Source organism: Loxodonta africana, chromosome 27 (genome assembly GCF_030014295.1).
Source record: "Loxodonta africana isolate mLoxAfr1 chromosome 27, mLoxAfr1.hap2, whole genome shotgun sequence".
NCBI classification, from domain to species: Eukaryota; Metazoa; Chordata; class Mammalia; order Proboscidea; family Elephantidae; genus Loxodonta; species Loxodonta africana.
The window spans coordinates 10,648,470-10,664,586 of record NC_087368.1 but is presented as its reverse complement, the minus strand read 5'-3'; the positions used below and the strand labels follow the sequence as shown (position 1 = coordinate 10,664,586).

Here is a 16,117-nt window from a genome sequence, read left to right as displayed (position 1 = left end):
CACAGCAGGCCATAACCACAAAAGGCCAACTTGTTTGTTAGAATCTGAAAAGCTTAAAACAATAGGAAATGACATCAAAGGAGTAGGACAGAGTGCTCTAACCAGTTCAATGGACAGTGGACCTGTATACCAAAACTAAATAACAACTTACGCCAGGAAGCAAGTTAAAGATCTACCCAACATCACATGCAGCCCACATAACAAATAAAAAACAACCATCCTATGACAGACCCAGGACCCTTGAGCCAAGAGACCAAATTTTTAGAAAAGAAAAACAAGTTCACCCAAACATGATCTTAGTTCTTTGTCTTTACTTTGACCAATCATAGTCTGTAAGTAATTTACTCATAAGTACACGTGCCAGTGATTGTCAAGGGCATGTTTGAAAGACGCCTACTCATAATGAATTACCACCTCTCAAAATTGTATAAAAAGCACTTATAGATTGTGCTTCTTTGGATTTTGGTCTGTTTATAGCCTGAGTGCTTGCAGCCAATTTCCCCCTTTCGTTTTCTGATATGTCGCAATAAAAATCTCTTTGTTGCAGAAGGCTTCGGTGAAAGCCGTTTCACTACAAGACACAGAGACACACACGTGCGCACACACACACACACACACACACACACACACACACACACACAGGGAAAGACAGACACTATGTGAGGATTGCCCACAAGCCAAGGAAACAAAGAAGCCAGCGATTACCCACAAGGAAGGAATCGACACAGTGGAGACGTGGATTTGAACTTTTAGCCTCCAGAACTGTGAGAAAAGAAATGTCTGTTCTTTAAAGCCAACTACTTGCGGTATTTGTGTTATGGCAGCATTAGGGAACAGAAACAGTGGTATACATAGACCCTTTTAGGGAACTAACAAAAGAATGTTCGCTTCAGAAAAATGCTATTACATAGCTCATACTCAGACATGTTTTAACAGACAATTTCACTGACTCCTAGAAGCTCAACCATGGATGTCAGCTAAACAACCTCTGTTCTCCAACTTTATATGGAAAGGAAAGAGGCCCTGGATAAATAAAAAGCATTACTATAGAAGAAGAAAGGAGGGGGAATGAAGGAGTATCACTAACTAGATAGAAGACACCTGTTAATTCTGGTGAAGGGAAAGGCAATACACAACATAGGGGAAGTCAGCACAACTTGACTAAGGCAAAGTAAGACAGTGAGAGGCACGCAAGGATAAAGGGCAGCTACAGTAAATACTATAAAATTTCTGCAACAATAATAACAAACTGTAATTTACTACTTGATAAATAGGTAGGTATGTACGCTAAATAGGTGTGGGATATTGTACAGGAGTATACCTGCATGCATATATAGGTATGGTTGTGGATATATCTACATACATAGTTATATGTGCTACATGTATATTTATATATATAATAGAGCACACGGGGGCACAGTTACGGGAACTTCTTAGACATAACCAAACACCTCATGGGAGAGAGATACTGGGATTGAAGGCTAAGGGTCACAGTCTCAGGAGATATCTGGGTCAACTGGCATAACCGAGTTCATAAATATAATGTTCTACATCCTACTGTGGTGAGCGGTGTCTGGGGTCTTAAAAGTTTGCGAGCAGCCACCTTAGATACGACTATTGATCTCTTCCCATCCGAAGCAAAGGAGAGTGAAGAAAACCAGACTCAATGAAATAATTAGTCCACAGGACTAACTGCCCACATGAACTACAGCCTCCACTAGGCTGAGACCAGAAGAACCAGGCGGTGCCCAACTACCACTACCAACCCCTCTGACCAGGAACACAACAGAAGGTCCCAGTTAGAGTGGGAAAAAAATGTAGAGCAAAATTGAACTTTATAAATAAGACCAAGGCTTCCTGGTCTGGTAGAGACTGAAGGAACTAGTGAGACAATAGCCCTAAGATACCCTTCTAACATGGAACTGAAGCCACTCCCTGATATCACCTTTCAGCCAAATAATAGAGAGGCCTATAAATAAACAACACCCATGAGGAAAGTGCTCCTTAGAACAATCAACTATACAAAACCCAAAGGGTGGAAAAGGGGAGAGAGCTGACACACTGCAAGGATTGCAAAAACAAAACAAAAAACCTCTCTTCTAAATGAAAACTGAGTCATCCATCCATCATCCATCCATCCATCCGTCCATCCGTCCATCCGTCCATCCGTCCATCCGTCCATCCATCCATGCATCCAACCATCCATCCATCCATCCATCCATCCATCCATCCATCCATCCATCCATCCATCCATCCATCATCCATCATCCACCCATCCACCCATCCACCCATCCACCCATCCACCCATCCACCCATCCACCCATCCACCCATCCACCCATCCATCCATCCATCCATCCATCCATCCATCCATCCATCCATCCACCTATCCACCCATCATCCATCATCCATCCATCCATCCATCCATCCATCCATCCATCCATCCATCCATCCATCCATCCAATTACCCATTCATCCAATCAACATCTAAGTGTCTGCTGAATGCTTGGGTGGCCTATAAAATGGTTATTCAGGATTACCTGTGTGTTGATAATGTTAACCAGAACTGTTGTGGCATTCATGATTCTACCCATTGGGTGCATCATTCTTTTCTGCATCTCAGTAAAACAGAGTCTTATGCTTCCTTTTACAAGTTATGGCAGAAAATAGAAAAGCCTGCAGAGCCACTTAAATAGAGATGGGAAAAGTTTTCTGGCTAAGAAATAAAATAAGCAGCACACATTTTACAGAGGATCAGAACCTTGGAGGAATATGTTCTGAAAGACAATGCCTTGAGCAAGTTATTAAGCAAAGGCTCAAGGGCCCGAGACAAAGAAGCCACATCCCGGTCTTGATCAGCAGGGGCCAGGCACAAGACCAGGATAATGTGCGAGCTAAAAACAGGAGCTCCAGAATCTGGACAGGAGATAAATCGAGGCTGGACAAAATTAGCCCAGATACTACATTCTCATTCACACGTTTAATGACATTCATCAGTTCCTCAATGAGAAAGAAGAAAAGGTTATCTCAGGGTATTCTTTATGGTTAGTTGATTCTGAGGTAGATTTAGTCATCCACAAAACCATCCATGTTTTTTGTTTTCTCTATAAAGTCCCAGGATGAAGTTCTCCTCCAGATAGTAAGAACGTCTTCCAATGCACGACGCACAAAACAAGATAACGGTTTTTCTATTGCTTATGCAAGGCTGCCTTGGGCTTCCTACACAAAACACTGGTGCTGGCAGCATTTAGTTCTTACCTGGATATGCTCATTAGGGGAGACAGACATGTAAATAAATCATTATAACAATGTGAGAAGTACTAAAATAGAGATATGGAAATTTCATCAGCGGGAGGCAGCCCTGACTCTGCCTGGGAACACTTCCAGGGGATATAACATTTCTTTTGTAATGAAATCATACTGGGAAGTTGTGGTTATATTTCCAGATCTCTCTAGAGTCTCAATTTTGTGGATAGGAAGGGAATAATAGCGGCCTAACATTTTGGAGAACCCTATCTACTTGTCTGCCATGATGGAACTTAGCCTTAACACCTTTCGGACGTTTATGCAGTTCCATCCCTCTTTTAAGAACTACCGTAATAAATGACAGTGACAGCTAATATTTGCATTGCACTTGATAGTTTACAAGGAGTGTTCACATTTGATTATCTTATCCTCACAGCTTCCCCTGGAGCTGGTTAAAAAAAAAAAAAAAACTCACCATCGAGTTGATTCCGACTCATGGCAATGCTATAGGACAGGGTACAACTGCCCCATAGAGTTTCCAAGGCTGTAAATCTTAAGGGAAGCAGACTGCTATAAAGGGGCTGGTGGGTTTGAACTGCTGACATTTCAGTTAGCAGCCAAGTGCTTAACCACTGTGCTGCCAGTGACTAGCCCAAGGGCATACTGCTGGTAAGAAACTGCGCTTGGACTTGAACCCAATCCTTCTGACTTGAAATTCTGTGCCCTTTCTATTGAACACCCTAGAAACCATTAAACACTACTTAGTTCTCATGGGCATACTTACTCTCCGTCCAGGAAGGCCTTGGGATCCTGGAGATCCCGTTTCACCTTTCAAGCCTACAGTGAGCTACAGATAGGAAAATGCGTTAATCACCACATCTTCTATCCAGGGGAACTATCACAGTTTTAACGAAACTTAAAAAAAAAAAAATAATAAAGAGACTATTCATTCAAGTCAGGTAAACTGGTTACTTGTAATATATATCAGCCATTCTTAATCCTTGGTAAACATCCATTTCCCTCTTAGCCTCTTTATTAGTGACAGACTTTGCTCTGGCACTAAGTTTGCATTTAAATTTAAATTAGTCATAAACTGGGATTGGAGCTAATGGGCAAAGCTAATATACTAGGGCACACAGAGATCTTAATAACAAAAACAACAACAACAACCCTTCCCATTTGGAAAAGATAAAATAAGGAAAATGATTCCCTATACACATAAGAAGACATGGGTGGGCTATGTCATTCCCATACCTCAAGGTGATGGGTATGGGTGCGAAAGAAATTTACCCAGCCAGATGGAAAGTATTTGTTGAATTGATTCTCTTTCACACTGATAATGGCCACTGATACTGTGCTCAAACTTTAAAATGAATGGCTGCTTCTCTGAGCATCTTGTTTTTTAAGTACTCATAATATCCTACTCTGCAATTTGCTAATTAGAAGTTCTCAACAGCCTTCCTTAATGGAGTCATCAAAGAACTCTCAGAGACACAGTGGAATGATGGCAGCTTTATTTTCATTCACAGGGTTACTATTCTGGGCTTTAATATGTGCCTTAGAAAAGACTGGAAGTCACTGACATTTCTTGGAACCACCAGTCATCATCTTGTAAATCTTTAAAATAGTTCAGATTCATGGAACCTCAGACATTTAGAGCTGAAAATGACCTTAGGTGTCACTTAGTTCAACTCTCATGTCACAGAAGTCAAGACCCTGAAAAGGTACGTTGAAGGTCACAGAGCTAGCAAGTGAGATTTCAGATGCCCTTGGGTTGGATCAATAACCCATATTTCTTATTACAACATCAACGTCAGAGTCTTCCAAAGAAACGTTTATTACTCCTGGAATTATGGGTCACTTACTGTTAGTCCCCTGAATCCTTTGGGTCCGGGACCCCCAGATATTCCAGGATTGCCAACATCACCCTGAAGATTCAGAAAGAAGAAATCAAGATGGCAAAATATTTGCTATGAAAATATCTTGATATTATGAAAAAATGATCTCCAAAATCAAAACCTAATTAATCTTACAACAAATATACTACACGTTAACGAAGGTCAGTACAACACTTTCTCTTGTCATTTGGAACTAAGCCATTAACACACTTAGATATTTTCTAATAATACAAATATTTATGCATAAATTATCAGTGAAATCGCTATCCAATCAGTCACCAAGAATATTCAAAGAAAAATGCCTAAAAATCAAGGAAAACATATAGAGCACTGATTACATAAAACACTAAATAATGAATTACTTCCTAAAGTCATAAATAATTTCTGAAAAAGCTGAAGTTAAAAAAAAAACTTACTCTGATTTTGGTGAGGAACTTGTTTTCGTAGTTACTTATTAATATGCTAATTATGCCTTTTTCAGTAAATTGAAGTATGCTAATTTCCTCCCTTTATCAGTAAATTAGAAAATTATTTTCTCAAATAAGAATGCTTGCCCTAACATTTATTTATATAGTAACTGCCTATCCCCTTCCCTACCCAAGGAAATAAACTCTGCCTTGGTGATTCATCAATTACAAACACTGTTTTAAAAAGGATTAGAAAATTGGCTGTTTTCATATAGTTGATTTGATTTGATTAATTAGGCATTCCACTTTTTTTTTTAAACCATTTTTCAGATTTTAATTTGAGCATTAATTATATGGAGTACACTGTTCTAGACACTTTCTCAAAAAGGAGATCTTATACAGAATCCCAGTGTCTAAAACAGAGATAACATGAGCAGCTCTGGTTGAAATGAAGGGCACATCTGGTTCCAGAGCATGGAGCTAGATTCCAGTCTGGTAGCCAGTGAGGAATTCTGGAAGATGTTTGATGAAGAGAGTAACACAATCAGGGCTATGCTTCGGGAAAAAAATTAAGTGACTGCGGTGTTTGGGACTAGCTGAAGCAGAGACAAGATGGAAGTGTAAAACCGATGAGAAGAATATTGTTATCATTCAGGTAAGAGAAAGTGAAGGTCACAATAATGAAGGCAAGATAGCGGTAGCTGGAGCCAAGAGTATTGAATGAAATTACCAAGGCGGAGAGAACAAGAAGAAGACCAAGAACTAAACTTGAGAGGATACCTGGAGATAGGAAGAGGAAGAGAAGACCTAGTGTGTCGACAGAGAGAAAGACAAAGGGAGAAATATGCCATGTAGGCAAAGGGAGGAGTGAATTTAAGACAGATGACTAAGTACAGTCCTTCAGGGAGATTGAGGATTGAGGATGTCGAAAATTGAACTAACTAGATAGCAGACAAGAATCATCTTAGGTGAAGGGAAGGACAACACACAATACAGGGGAAGTCAGCACAACTGGGCCAAAGCAAAAGCTAAGAAGTTTCCTGAACATGACCAAACACTTCGAGGGACAGATTAGCTGGGGCTGGGACCTGGAGATCATAGTTTCAGAGAACGTCTAAGTCAACTGGCATAATAGAGTTTATTAAGAAAACGTTCTGCATCCCACTTTAGTGAGTGGTATCTGGGGTCTTAAAAGCTTGCGAGCGGCCATCTAAGATGCATCAATTGGTCCCAACCCACCTGGAGCAAGGGAGAATGAAGAACACCAAAGATGCAAGGAAAATATGAGCCCAAGAGACAAAAGGGCCACATAAAGCAGAGACTCCATTAGCCTGAGACCAGAAGAACTAGATGGTGCCTGGCTACCACCAATGACTGTCTGGCAGGGAACACAACAGAGAGTCCCGGATGGAGCGGGAGAAAAGTGGGGAGCAGAACTCAAATTCATGTAAAAAGAACAGACTTAATGGTCTGACAGAGACTGCAGGAACCCCCGAAACAATGGCCCCCAGGTGCTCTGTTAATCCAGAACTAAAACCATTCCCTAAGCCCACTCTTCAGACAAAGATGAGACTGGAATATAAAACATAAAATAATACTCATGAAAAGTGCTTTTAGTTCAACCAAATACACATGACCGAACGGGCAGCTCCTGTCCGGAGGCAGCATGAGAAGGCAGGAAGGGACAGAAACTGGTTGAATGGACACAGGAAACCCGAGGTGGAAAGGGGGAGTGTGCTATCACATTTTAGGGATTGCAGCTAATATCACATAACAATATGTGTATAAATTTTTTTATGGGAATTTAACTTGAGCTGTAAACTTTCACTTAAATCACAATTAAAAAAAAATTTGGAAAATTCTATTGTAAAAACTGAGTGCCCTGGAATTGACATCAAGGATGTAGCTGCCCTGAGGAAGAAATTTTAAATTTAATGTTGTCCAGGTGAATAGTTTAGGTGCTGGGAGGCATACTTCTTCATCATATTTGGGAGAGAAGAAAGAATATACAAAGTTTTGGAATGAAGAGAAAGAGGACAGCATTTGTGTCAGGTGGCTTCCATCTTTCCCAACAACACTATTATATCCTCCCACTAACGGCACAAGCAAAGTTCGGTGACCAAGTTTGTCAAAAATACCTCAAGTACAGTTTATTCATATTTAAAACATTCAGAGAGTTGGGAATGAAAAGAGAAGAGGCACACAATACAATTTTTTTTAGCCCTAAAGTATTTGTGACCCCAGTTGACTCAGTCCCACTTTGAACTGGAAGTAGGAGGTACAGTAAAAGGTATCAAGGAGTCCGGTTTCTCATATCACATGTTTGGTTAAGTTACTTTGGAAGACTGTGACTCCTTCACAAGCTGACTGCTTCATCATCAGTGGTCTTTAGAAAAGATGACTATTTCATTTTTAAAGAGCAGAACCAGGAGAACCATCCATTTAGACAGAACCATCCATTTAGACGAAAGCATCTCCGCTAGATGATTTACTTTTTGAGGGCATAAATTACATCTTAGTACTCTTTGGGTCTCCTTGCCCATAGTATGCACCATAATGTTAGTTGGATAAACGGATGGATGAATTAACATAATATGCTCCATCATCATTTCTTCAACTCATTCACTCATTGATTATTTAGCCAAAAACATTAATTATTAAAAGAAACTTCTTTTTAACCCCCCATGTGGGGACGAGCAATTTTTAATGATTTTTAACCTTGGGATGTTCTCTTTGTCACTTCTTATTCAGTGATCCAAATCTGACCAAACCATATAGTGTCCCAATTGTATTGACCAATGAGTTCTGCTCTCACCATTTCTCTGTTGGGCTGGACACAAAATTAGACAGGTGAATGAGGACACTGAGGATATACTTCCCAGGCACTCACAGTATAGTGGGGGATCAATTCAATACGTGGTGGTAAATGCCATTGGAGGGCAAAGGAGGAGCTCTCAGTCTTATCTGAGGATGCAGGGTACCTCCTGGGAGAGATGAATGCTAAGCTGAGACTCGAAAAATGAGTAGGAGCTAGTGAGAGAAGGTGGGAAGGAGGAAGGCAGTGATTCAGGTAGAGAAACTGCAAAAGCCAAGGCCCAGAAGTACACTGTGAGCACAGAAATACACTTTGATTTTGTTAGAGTACAAAGCCCAAGGCTGCAAGGGAGATGAAGGTGGAGAGTGAGTAACAGCCATGTTGTGGAAGGTGTTCTGGGTCATGTAAAGGGTTTGAACTTGACCTTGAGATCACAATGTGGACCATTTGGAGGCTGTTGCTGTAGCTCTGGCAAGTGGTTATGAACACCTATCTAGGACAAAACCTGTACAATTCCAACAATAAAACCATCAAAGAAAAACACAAATCACAATTAAAAAAAAAATTACATATAAAAAATCCCCAGAAATTTGGTCCCACAAGTAGGTATGATCTATTTTTTTTTTTTTTAATTTATGTCCTTGTACATCTAGGTCAATTGGCATAACAAAGTTTATTATGAAAATGTTCTGCAACCCACTTTGGTGAGTGGCGTCTGGGGTCTTAAAAGCTAGCGAGCGACTATCTAAGGTGCATCAATTTGTCCCAACCCACCTGAAGCAAAGGATAATGAAGAACACCAAAGACACAAGGAAAATATGAGCCCAAGAGACAGAAAGGGCCATGTAAACCAGAGACTCCATCAGCCTGAAACCAGAAGAACTAGATGGCTACCGCCAATGACCACCCTGACAGAGAACACGACAGAGAGTCCCTGACAGAGCAGGAGAAAAGTGGGGTGCAGAATTCAAATTCTAGTGAAAAGACCAGACTTAATGGTCTGTCTGCGACTGAAGGATCCCCGGAAAACATGGCCCCCAAACTCTCTGTTAACCCAGAACTAATACAATTTCCGAAGCCAACTCTTCAGACATAGACCGGACTATAAGACATAAAATGATACTCGCAAAGAGTGAGTTCTTAGTTCAAGTAGATACATAAGACTAAAGGTGCAGCTCCTGTCTGGAGGAGAGATGAGAAGGCAGAAAGGGACAGGGGCTGGATGAATGGACATGGGAAATCCAGGGTAGAAAAGAGGAGTGTGCTGTCACATTATAAAGAGAGCAACTAGGGTCACATAACAATGTGTGTATAAATTTTTGTATGAGAAACTAACTTGTGCTGTAAATTTTCACTTAAAACACAATAAAAAAATTTATGTCCTTGTAGCTCATGGAGCCCTGGTGGTGCAGTGGTTAAGAGCTACCGCTACTAACCAAAATTTTGCTCGGCCGTTTGAATCCACCACCCGCTCATTGGAAACCCTATATATGGGGCAGTTCTACTGTGTCTTATAGGGTCAAATTGAGTCAGAACCAACTTGACAGTAACAAATTTGCTTTGGTTTTTGGTGTGTAGCTCATGGCCCATTACTTCAGATTGAGAACACTATTCCAGAGTTTTTTTCTCTTTTGATATTTCTACTACATTGATTTAATAGGTGTTACTGTACTTCCTGTTCTGGTTAAGATGAAATAACAGGGACTGGATTTACCCTCCTACCTGAAAAACCAAACAATGAGCAAAATATATGAAACAATGGCTTTCAAGACACTGAGCATCAGGCAACGAAGAACAGGCCAATCTTTTGTGATTTAAAGATTCAAAGGAATTCAGTATAGTCCTTTCCTCATGAAGCCCAGGGAAAACACCTGCCCTGCTTTTTTCTTTTAATTTCATTCAGACCAAAAGGCTTATTTCAATCCTCAAACAGAAGGTTAAAGTTACAGTCATTTCAAAAGAAAGTCATGTGCACTATACCTTCTGTCCCACATCTCCAGGGAATCCTCGTGGGCCCTATAATTCACAGCAGAAAAGACAAAGAAATCAGCACATCACTTTAGATTTGACTCATGAATTAAAATAATAATTTTTCCACGCTTACCTTTGCTCCTTTTCGTCCCACCTGACCGTAGCCTGGGATGCCATAATCTCCCTGTGAACACACCGGTTAGTTTCAATTTCCCAAAATCGAGAATTAATTGTAATTGGGAGATTATGGTGTCAGGAGGGAAGCACTGGGGCCTTCAAGGTGGTGGGGGCTTAATCAGTGAACCTGAACTCTGGGAACAGGAGAGTTACTAGGTTTTGCTGAGTTTTCCTCACTTTCTGGTAGGATTCCCTGTACCTCTTTTCCAGCTTCACTCTGCACCATTGTGGAAAGCAGAGGGACGGTCCTTCAGGACTCATGGAATCAGTGGCAGTAACTCACCTGGGAAAGTAAGAGCTTGTCCAAAGGACATGGGTAAGGAATATCCCAAATACTAATCACAAACGACCAAAGACATGTGGGAAAATGTTCATCCTCACTACTAATCAAAGGAATGCAATTTGAAATCATAATGAGATACCATTTTTTTTGGTCAATAAAATTGGAAAAGATGAAAAAAAAAAAAAAGGAGACAGACAATACCCATTGTTGGTATGGATACCCTGAGTGAGCACTCTCTTGCATAACACAAAAAACCCGTTGCCATTGACTCCTAGCAACCCTACAGGACAGAGTAGAACTGCTCCATAGGGTTTCCAAGGAACGCCTGGTGGATTTGAACTGCTGGCCTTTTGGTTAGCAGCCGTAGTACTTAACCACTATGCCACCAGGGTTGCCTGCCAACATATGAATGCTTTATTTTTGGTATGAATTTTCCTAAGGGCATATTACAATAAGGCTTAAAGGCCTTAATTAAATATGTATTGATTATTTGACCTAGCTATGCTACTTCTAGAAATTTCTATGTAGAAATTAATTATGGTCTTGCCCAAAAATTTAGTTAGGTAAAAGAATGTTCATTGCTGTGCTGCTTATGACAGTGAAAAACTGGAAACAAAACGTCCAATAGTAAGAGACTGGTCAAATAAACTAAGGTATGTTAAAAAAAAAAAATTTTTTTTTTATATATATTTGGTAGACTATTTTGAAGTTACTTAAATTAACACTAAGGGAAAAAAGTGAATGACATGGAAATATGTTCATGATACATAGCTGAGAAGGAAAAATAGAGTATATTGCAATGATCCTATTTCTGACATCTCCAGGATGCTAATGCTGAAGAGCTCAAAGTGGTGGGATTATGGGTACATTTTTCTTTTCTTCCCCCTTTCACCTCTTTTTGTGCTTAGTAAATTTTCCGCAATATCTAGGCATCACTTCTGTAATCAAATATTATTTTAAAAAAAGGATTAAGAAATTGTCCCTAGATGGGCCTCTCCTTGTTCTCTGGGCTGAGACCTTGGTATAGTTGAGCCTGTGGAACAGAATTCAGGCCTGAAAAAGAAATGCCCTGTTTCTTGGTCCTACTCCACAGTTTTCGTTGCCACCATGGAGTCTTGCAAGAAAGGGAGACAAATGGGTGGTGCTGTTTATAAACTGGCGTGCAGCTACACGGCCCTACTGATGTTAAAATATTGAAATGCCCTGTTCTAAGTCATTCCTCTTTGCATCCATCCTCCCTCCCTGGCACCATTCTTTCTCCCATTGACAGCCTGGCTTTAGAATGAGTGCTGAGGGGTGAGAGAAATGCCCCCACATCCTCCCAGATGCTGAAATACCTTCAAACCCCAGATGTTGAAGCTGACAGTATCAATCCCCTTCTCTTTACCCCAGAACTGAGTGCTTGGAGCTGGGAAAGGATAAAGCTTCCCAAACATCATACCTGTTTTCCTCTCTGTCCAGTTTGCCCCACTGGCCCTGGCTCTCCAAGAATTCCCGGTTCTCCCTAGTGAGATGAGAAGAGCCTCAGATCAGTAAATCAAGACTTGGTTCCCACCCTACGAAGTTCTATCCACTAGATGAGGAGATCCAAGGCTGTCAGTGAGGGTTAGTGCTCAGTAAGGAAGGGTGGGGGAGAAACAATGATCTTCCTGAAGACAAGCAGGCCATATGTCTCGCATAGCGCCGGGATCAATTCCAGTACTGCTTTCCTGTTGCTGTACGAGGGCTAAAGAGGAAGGCAAAAAATGGGAAATTTACTCAAATGAAGTTGATTCATTTACTGATTTATTTGCCCGTTTAAAGTTACTGCTTGTCCTGGAAAATGAACAGCATTAAACATGATAAGACATGGTCCTGACCTCACCAAACGTAGTATGACTGGGAAAAGAGAAAATTAGACAAGCAATTATTATACTGCGTGATGAAGTTTGGGGGGCTATGGGAGCAGAGAGATGGGCAACCTAAATTAGATTTTGTGGGCCAGAGGCTGCCTGAAGGCCAGGACCAGAGAAGCTGGGGCTTAAAAGATGAGTTGTGTGAGCTAGGGAAAGGCAAGGGAGGGGTGAGTATGAGCCAGGTAGAGGAAAGGCATTGGCGAGAAGCCAGGGCAGGTGTGTTCTAGGAACTGAGAGAAGTTCAATATGTAGGGTCTCTGGGATGCCAGGCATGGAGGGTAGGAGAGAGATGAGCTGTGAAGCCATAGAAGTAAACAGGGTCAAATCACAAAGGGCCTTGTAAGCTACTTTAAAATTTGGAGATTTTCTTGAGGGCAATGGGGAAGGCAAGACCAGCTACATAATTGGTGGGGCCAAATGAAAATGTGGGGTACCTTGTTCAAAAATTATTAAAAATTTCAAGAAGGTGGAGCATTAAGCTAGGCACAGGGTCCTTCTAAGCTCAGAGACCTGTATCACAGGCCCGTGAACCTGGCTCTGGGTGGATGGGGGAGTCACAGAAAGGTTTTAAGCAGGGGCGTGAGGCCAGTGGTTTGCTCTCTGACAGTCTCCACAAGAAGCATCTCAGGTGGCAGATGGAGTTACAGAACTGCACGTGGAAAAAGAAGATTTGGGTTCTGGAGCAACTCTACCACCGAGTACATTCACGCATTCAGAAAATCAGGGGGTTGAAGAGATTTTCAGAGCTGTTTCATGAGGGACAAGATTACTGCGTCTCCTTGTAAAATGGGTGCAGTTTCATGGAGGAAGTGAACAGTTAGCAATTCTCTGTGCAATGAAGGAAGAGAACATATTAGCAGAAAGCTGGTGGCCTATTGATAGTGCCTGGATTCAATCATGTGAGGAACTGACATGAAAATCAGGAAGAGAATGGAGATACTTTGCTTCAGTATTTTATTTTTTAATTTTATTTATTTCGTTGTTGTGGTTGAGAATATGCACAGCAAAACACACACCAATTCAACAATTTCTACACGTACAATTCAGTGACACGGATAACATTCTTCAAGTTGTGGAACCATTCTCACCCTCCTTTTCTGAGTTGTTCCTCCCCTATTAACATACACTCACTGCCCCCTAAGGTTCCTATCTAATCTTCCCAGTTGCTGTCGTCAGTTTGATTCCACATAGATAGGTCTTAAAAGAGCATAATGTTAAGGCAGACATTTTTTACTAGTTAAACTAAACTACTGTTTGGTTGTAAGAAGATTTGAGGGGATACTTTTGGTTTAAGGTTTAAAGATGATCTCGGGGCAATTGTTAGAAACAACACTTACTTTTTTGCCCCGAAGTCCAGGTTCCCCAATGCTCCCTTTGGGTCCCACTGGTCCCAGAGATCCCTTAAAGGAAAGGGGAGACACAAATGTTGATGATGCAGCAATTCTCAGAAAACTCATTAGAAACACTTCACTTTCCTTCATGGCAGTTCCAACAACCCCTTGATGCCTCCTCACAAAGAGTCCAGTCACCCAAGGGAGAGGGAGACATCTTGGCTGAAACCACTGCTCAGGTGAAGTCTCAGTTAGAGGACCAAAACGTTCATCTGCAGGGACATCGCTAGCCTGTATGGTGCCTTGGTGAGGAAAAGAAAAGGTGCCCTTTACTTGGCACACTCTATTTCTAGATGTTGGAAAGTTGTTGCAATGCTCGATATTGTTAGATACTTGCTGCCTTCTGCCATGGCTATCCTCTGTGCCATGTGTACATACATAATGGGATGCAGGATACTTTTTAAAATGAGCAGAAGTGCCTTTCACGAACATGCTAGGAGTATATCTGAGCAAATGCAGGTATCCCTTGCCTTTTGAACTCTTTACGAGTCGAAGAACTGAACAGATTCAGAAAAATTTTCATACAAATCCTTCATCCTCCAAACTGTCATTACTCACTCTCAGAAACTCAGGAACCAAACAGATTCAGATGGCTAATTTGAGATGGGAGTTTAAGAATCAACTAGATTTGAATAGCAAGGGATCTTTGTAGAATCACTTTCAAATATCTATAATCAACGGAGTTATGAGTGGTACAAATAATTTTTAAAAGTTATAAAAACCAGAATAATATATCAAATTTGGGAGGAAATGCTCATTATTCAACAATATTTGTATTCCACCAAATGCTTTTTTTTAGGCCAATGAAACGGGTCTCTGCTTCCGAGTAAAACCCAAGTGAAGGAGAAAGAAAGGTGTGTAAGCTATGTGCCAGGAATCCAAACTGGGCTAAAAACTTGCTCCCCTCCCCCGTTAATCCCAAATGAAGTAATCCATATGTGGATAATAGAAAACAAAGCATATATGAAGGTATTTTTGAAGTAGGAAGAAAACAAAGATTGGAGGCCATTTACCGTAGTATCTCTGAGTCCCTCACCTGAGGTCCTTTATTCCCCTGGCTTCCCTTTTCTCCTTTCTCACCAAGAATTCCATTTAGCCCCTTGAGTGGTAACAAAAGAAACATATTACATGTCAGTTGTCAATGAAAAAACTGGTTTTCTTGGTTAGTGCTTTTGAAATACCCCAATGGAAAAACAATCTAACCCCTCAGGTAACCTCTTGCTTAACTATTAAAAGACTGAAAACAAACTTTAAAGTGTGAGATTGAGCATATATTAGAAGAGGAATTGGGGGCAGATCTGACTCAGTGGTACAGATCTTATTAGGGAATTCCCTACCTGGGTATATGACCTTTATCCCTCTCCATCAGGGAGGGATGACAAAGAAAGACTAAAGAGGAAAAGAAAGCCCAAAGACAAAGGAAGTAAGACATAAACAAGAATCCAAAGGAGCTCTTGATGGGGTTTATCAATATGGAAAATAGAGAGCAATGTTGTTTCAAGTTAGGACAAAGGGCATTTAGTAGCAGACCCCTATTGGAGGAATCAAAGCATATGTTTCTGCCATATTTACCTTCAAATCCATGGTTCTGAGATGGTTCTCTTACATAGAAGTCAAAACTAGATGTCTCAGTAAGGTTGCTCACTACCAAAGCACCAGGCATGAAATAGGATCTGGTTGCCCAGTACAAATGGTGGCAGGAGCCAATGGACCAGGCTTGGCTAATTGCCTATACAGTACAGTACATAGGTCCTATTCTATCTAACTCATGGCTCATAGGTTCAAAGGGGACCTGGAATGTCTGAGGCACTTGTCATTCCTGACTAAATGGCTGAGAATGGTTCCAGGCTGGTTCCATGGCTACTACATCTAGAGGACCCACTAGCTGGTCTAGGCATGGCCCCAGTAGCTTTCTGGCATGGAAGAAAGAAGAGAAGATGGAGAAGCCCTGACTTCTGATACCCATATAACAAATAATATGGCCATAATCAAATGTGAGTGGTTCACATAAAGCCCTATCTGCAATATTCCAGGAG

The 16,117-nt window shown here is 41.0% G+C and overlaps 1 protein-coding gene across 1 annotated transcript in view; it reads right to left on the bottom strand.

The window, feature by feature from the left end:
- Window positions 1-16,117, bottom strand: part of COL6A5 (collagen type VI alpha 5 chain) — a 110,214-nt gene that overhangs the window by 52,160 nt on the left and 41,937 nt on the right. The window contains exons 22-28 of the mRNA XM_064277323.1: window positions 15,118-15,180; window positions 14,028-14,090; window positions 12,237-12,299; window positions 10,469-10,519; window positions 10,345-10,380; window positions 5,110-5,172; window positions 4,029-4,091 (exon numbers count right to left, since the gene is read on the bottom strand). Coding sequence (XP_064133393.1) covers window positions 4,029-4,091; window positions 5,110-5,172; window positions 10,345-10,380; window positions 10,469-10,519; window positions 12,237-12,299; window positions 14,028-14,090; window positions 15,118-15,180 — 402 coding nt within the window. The remainder of the gene's footprint in view (window positions 1-4,028; window positions 4,092-5,109; window positions 5,173-10,344; window positions 10,381-10,468; window positions 10,520-12,236; window positions 12,300-14,027; window positions 14,091-15,117; window positions 15,181-16,117) is intronic.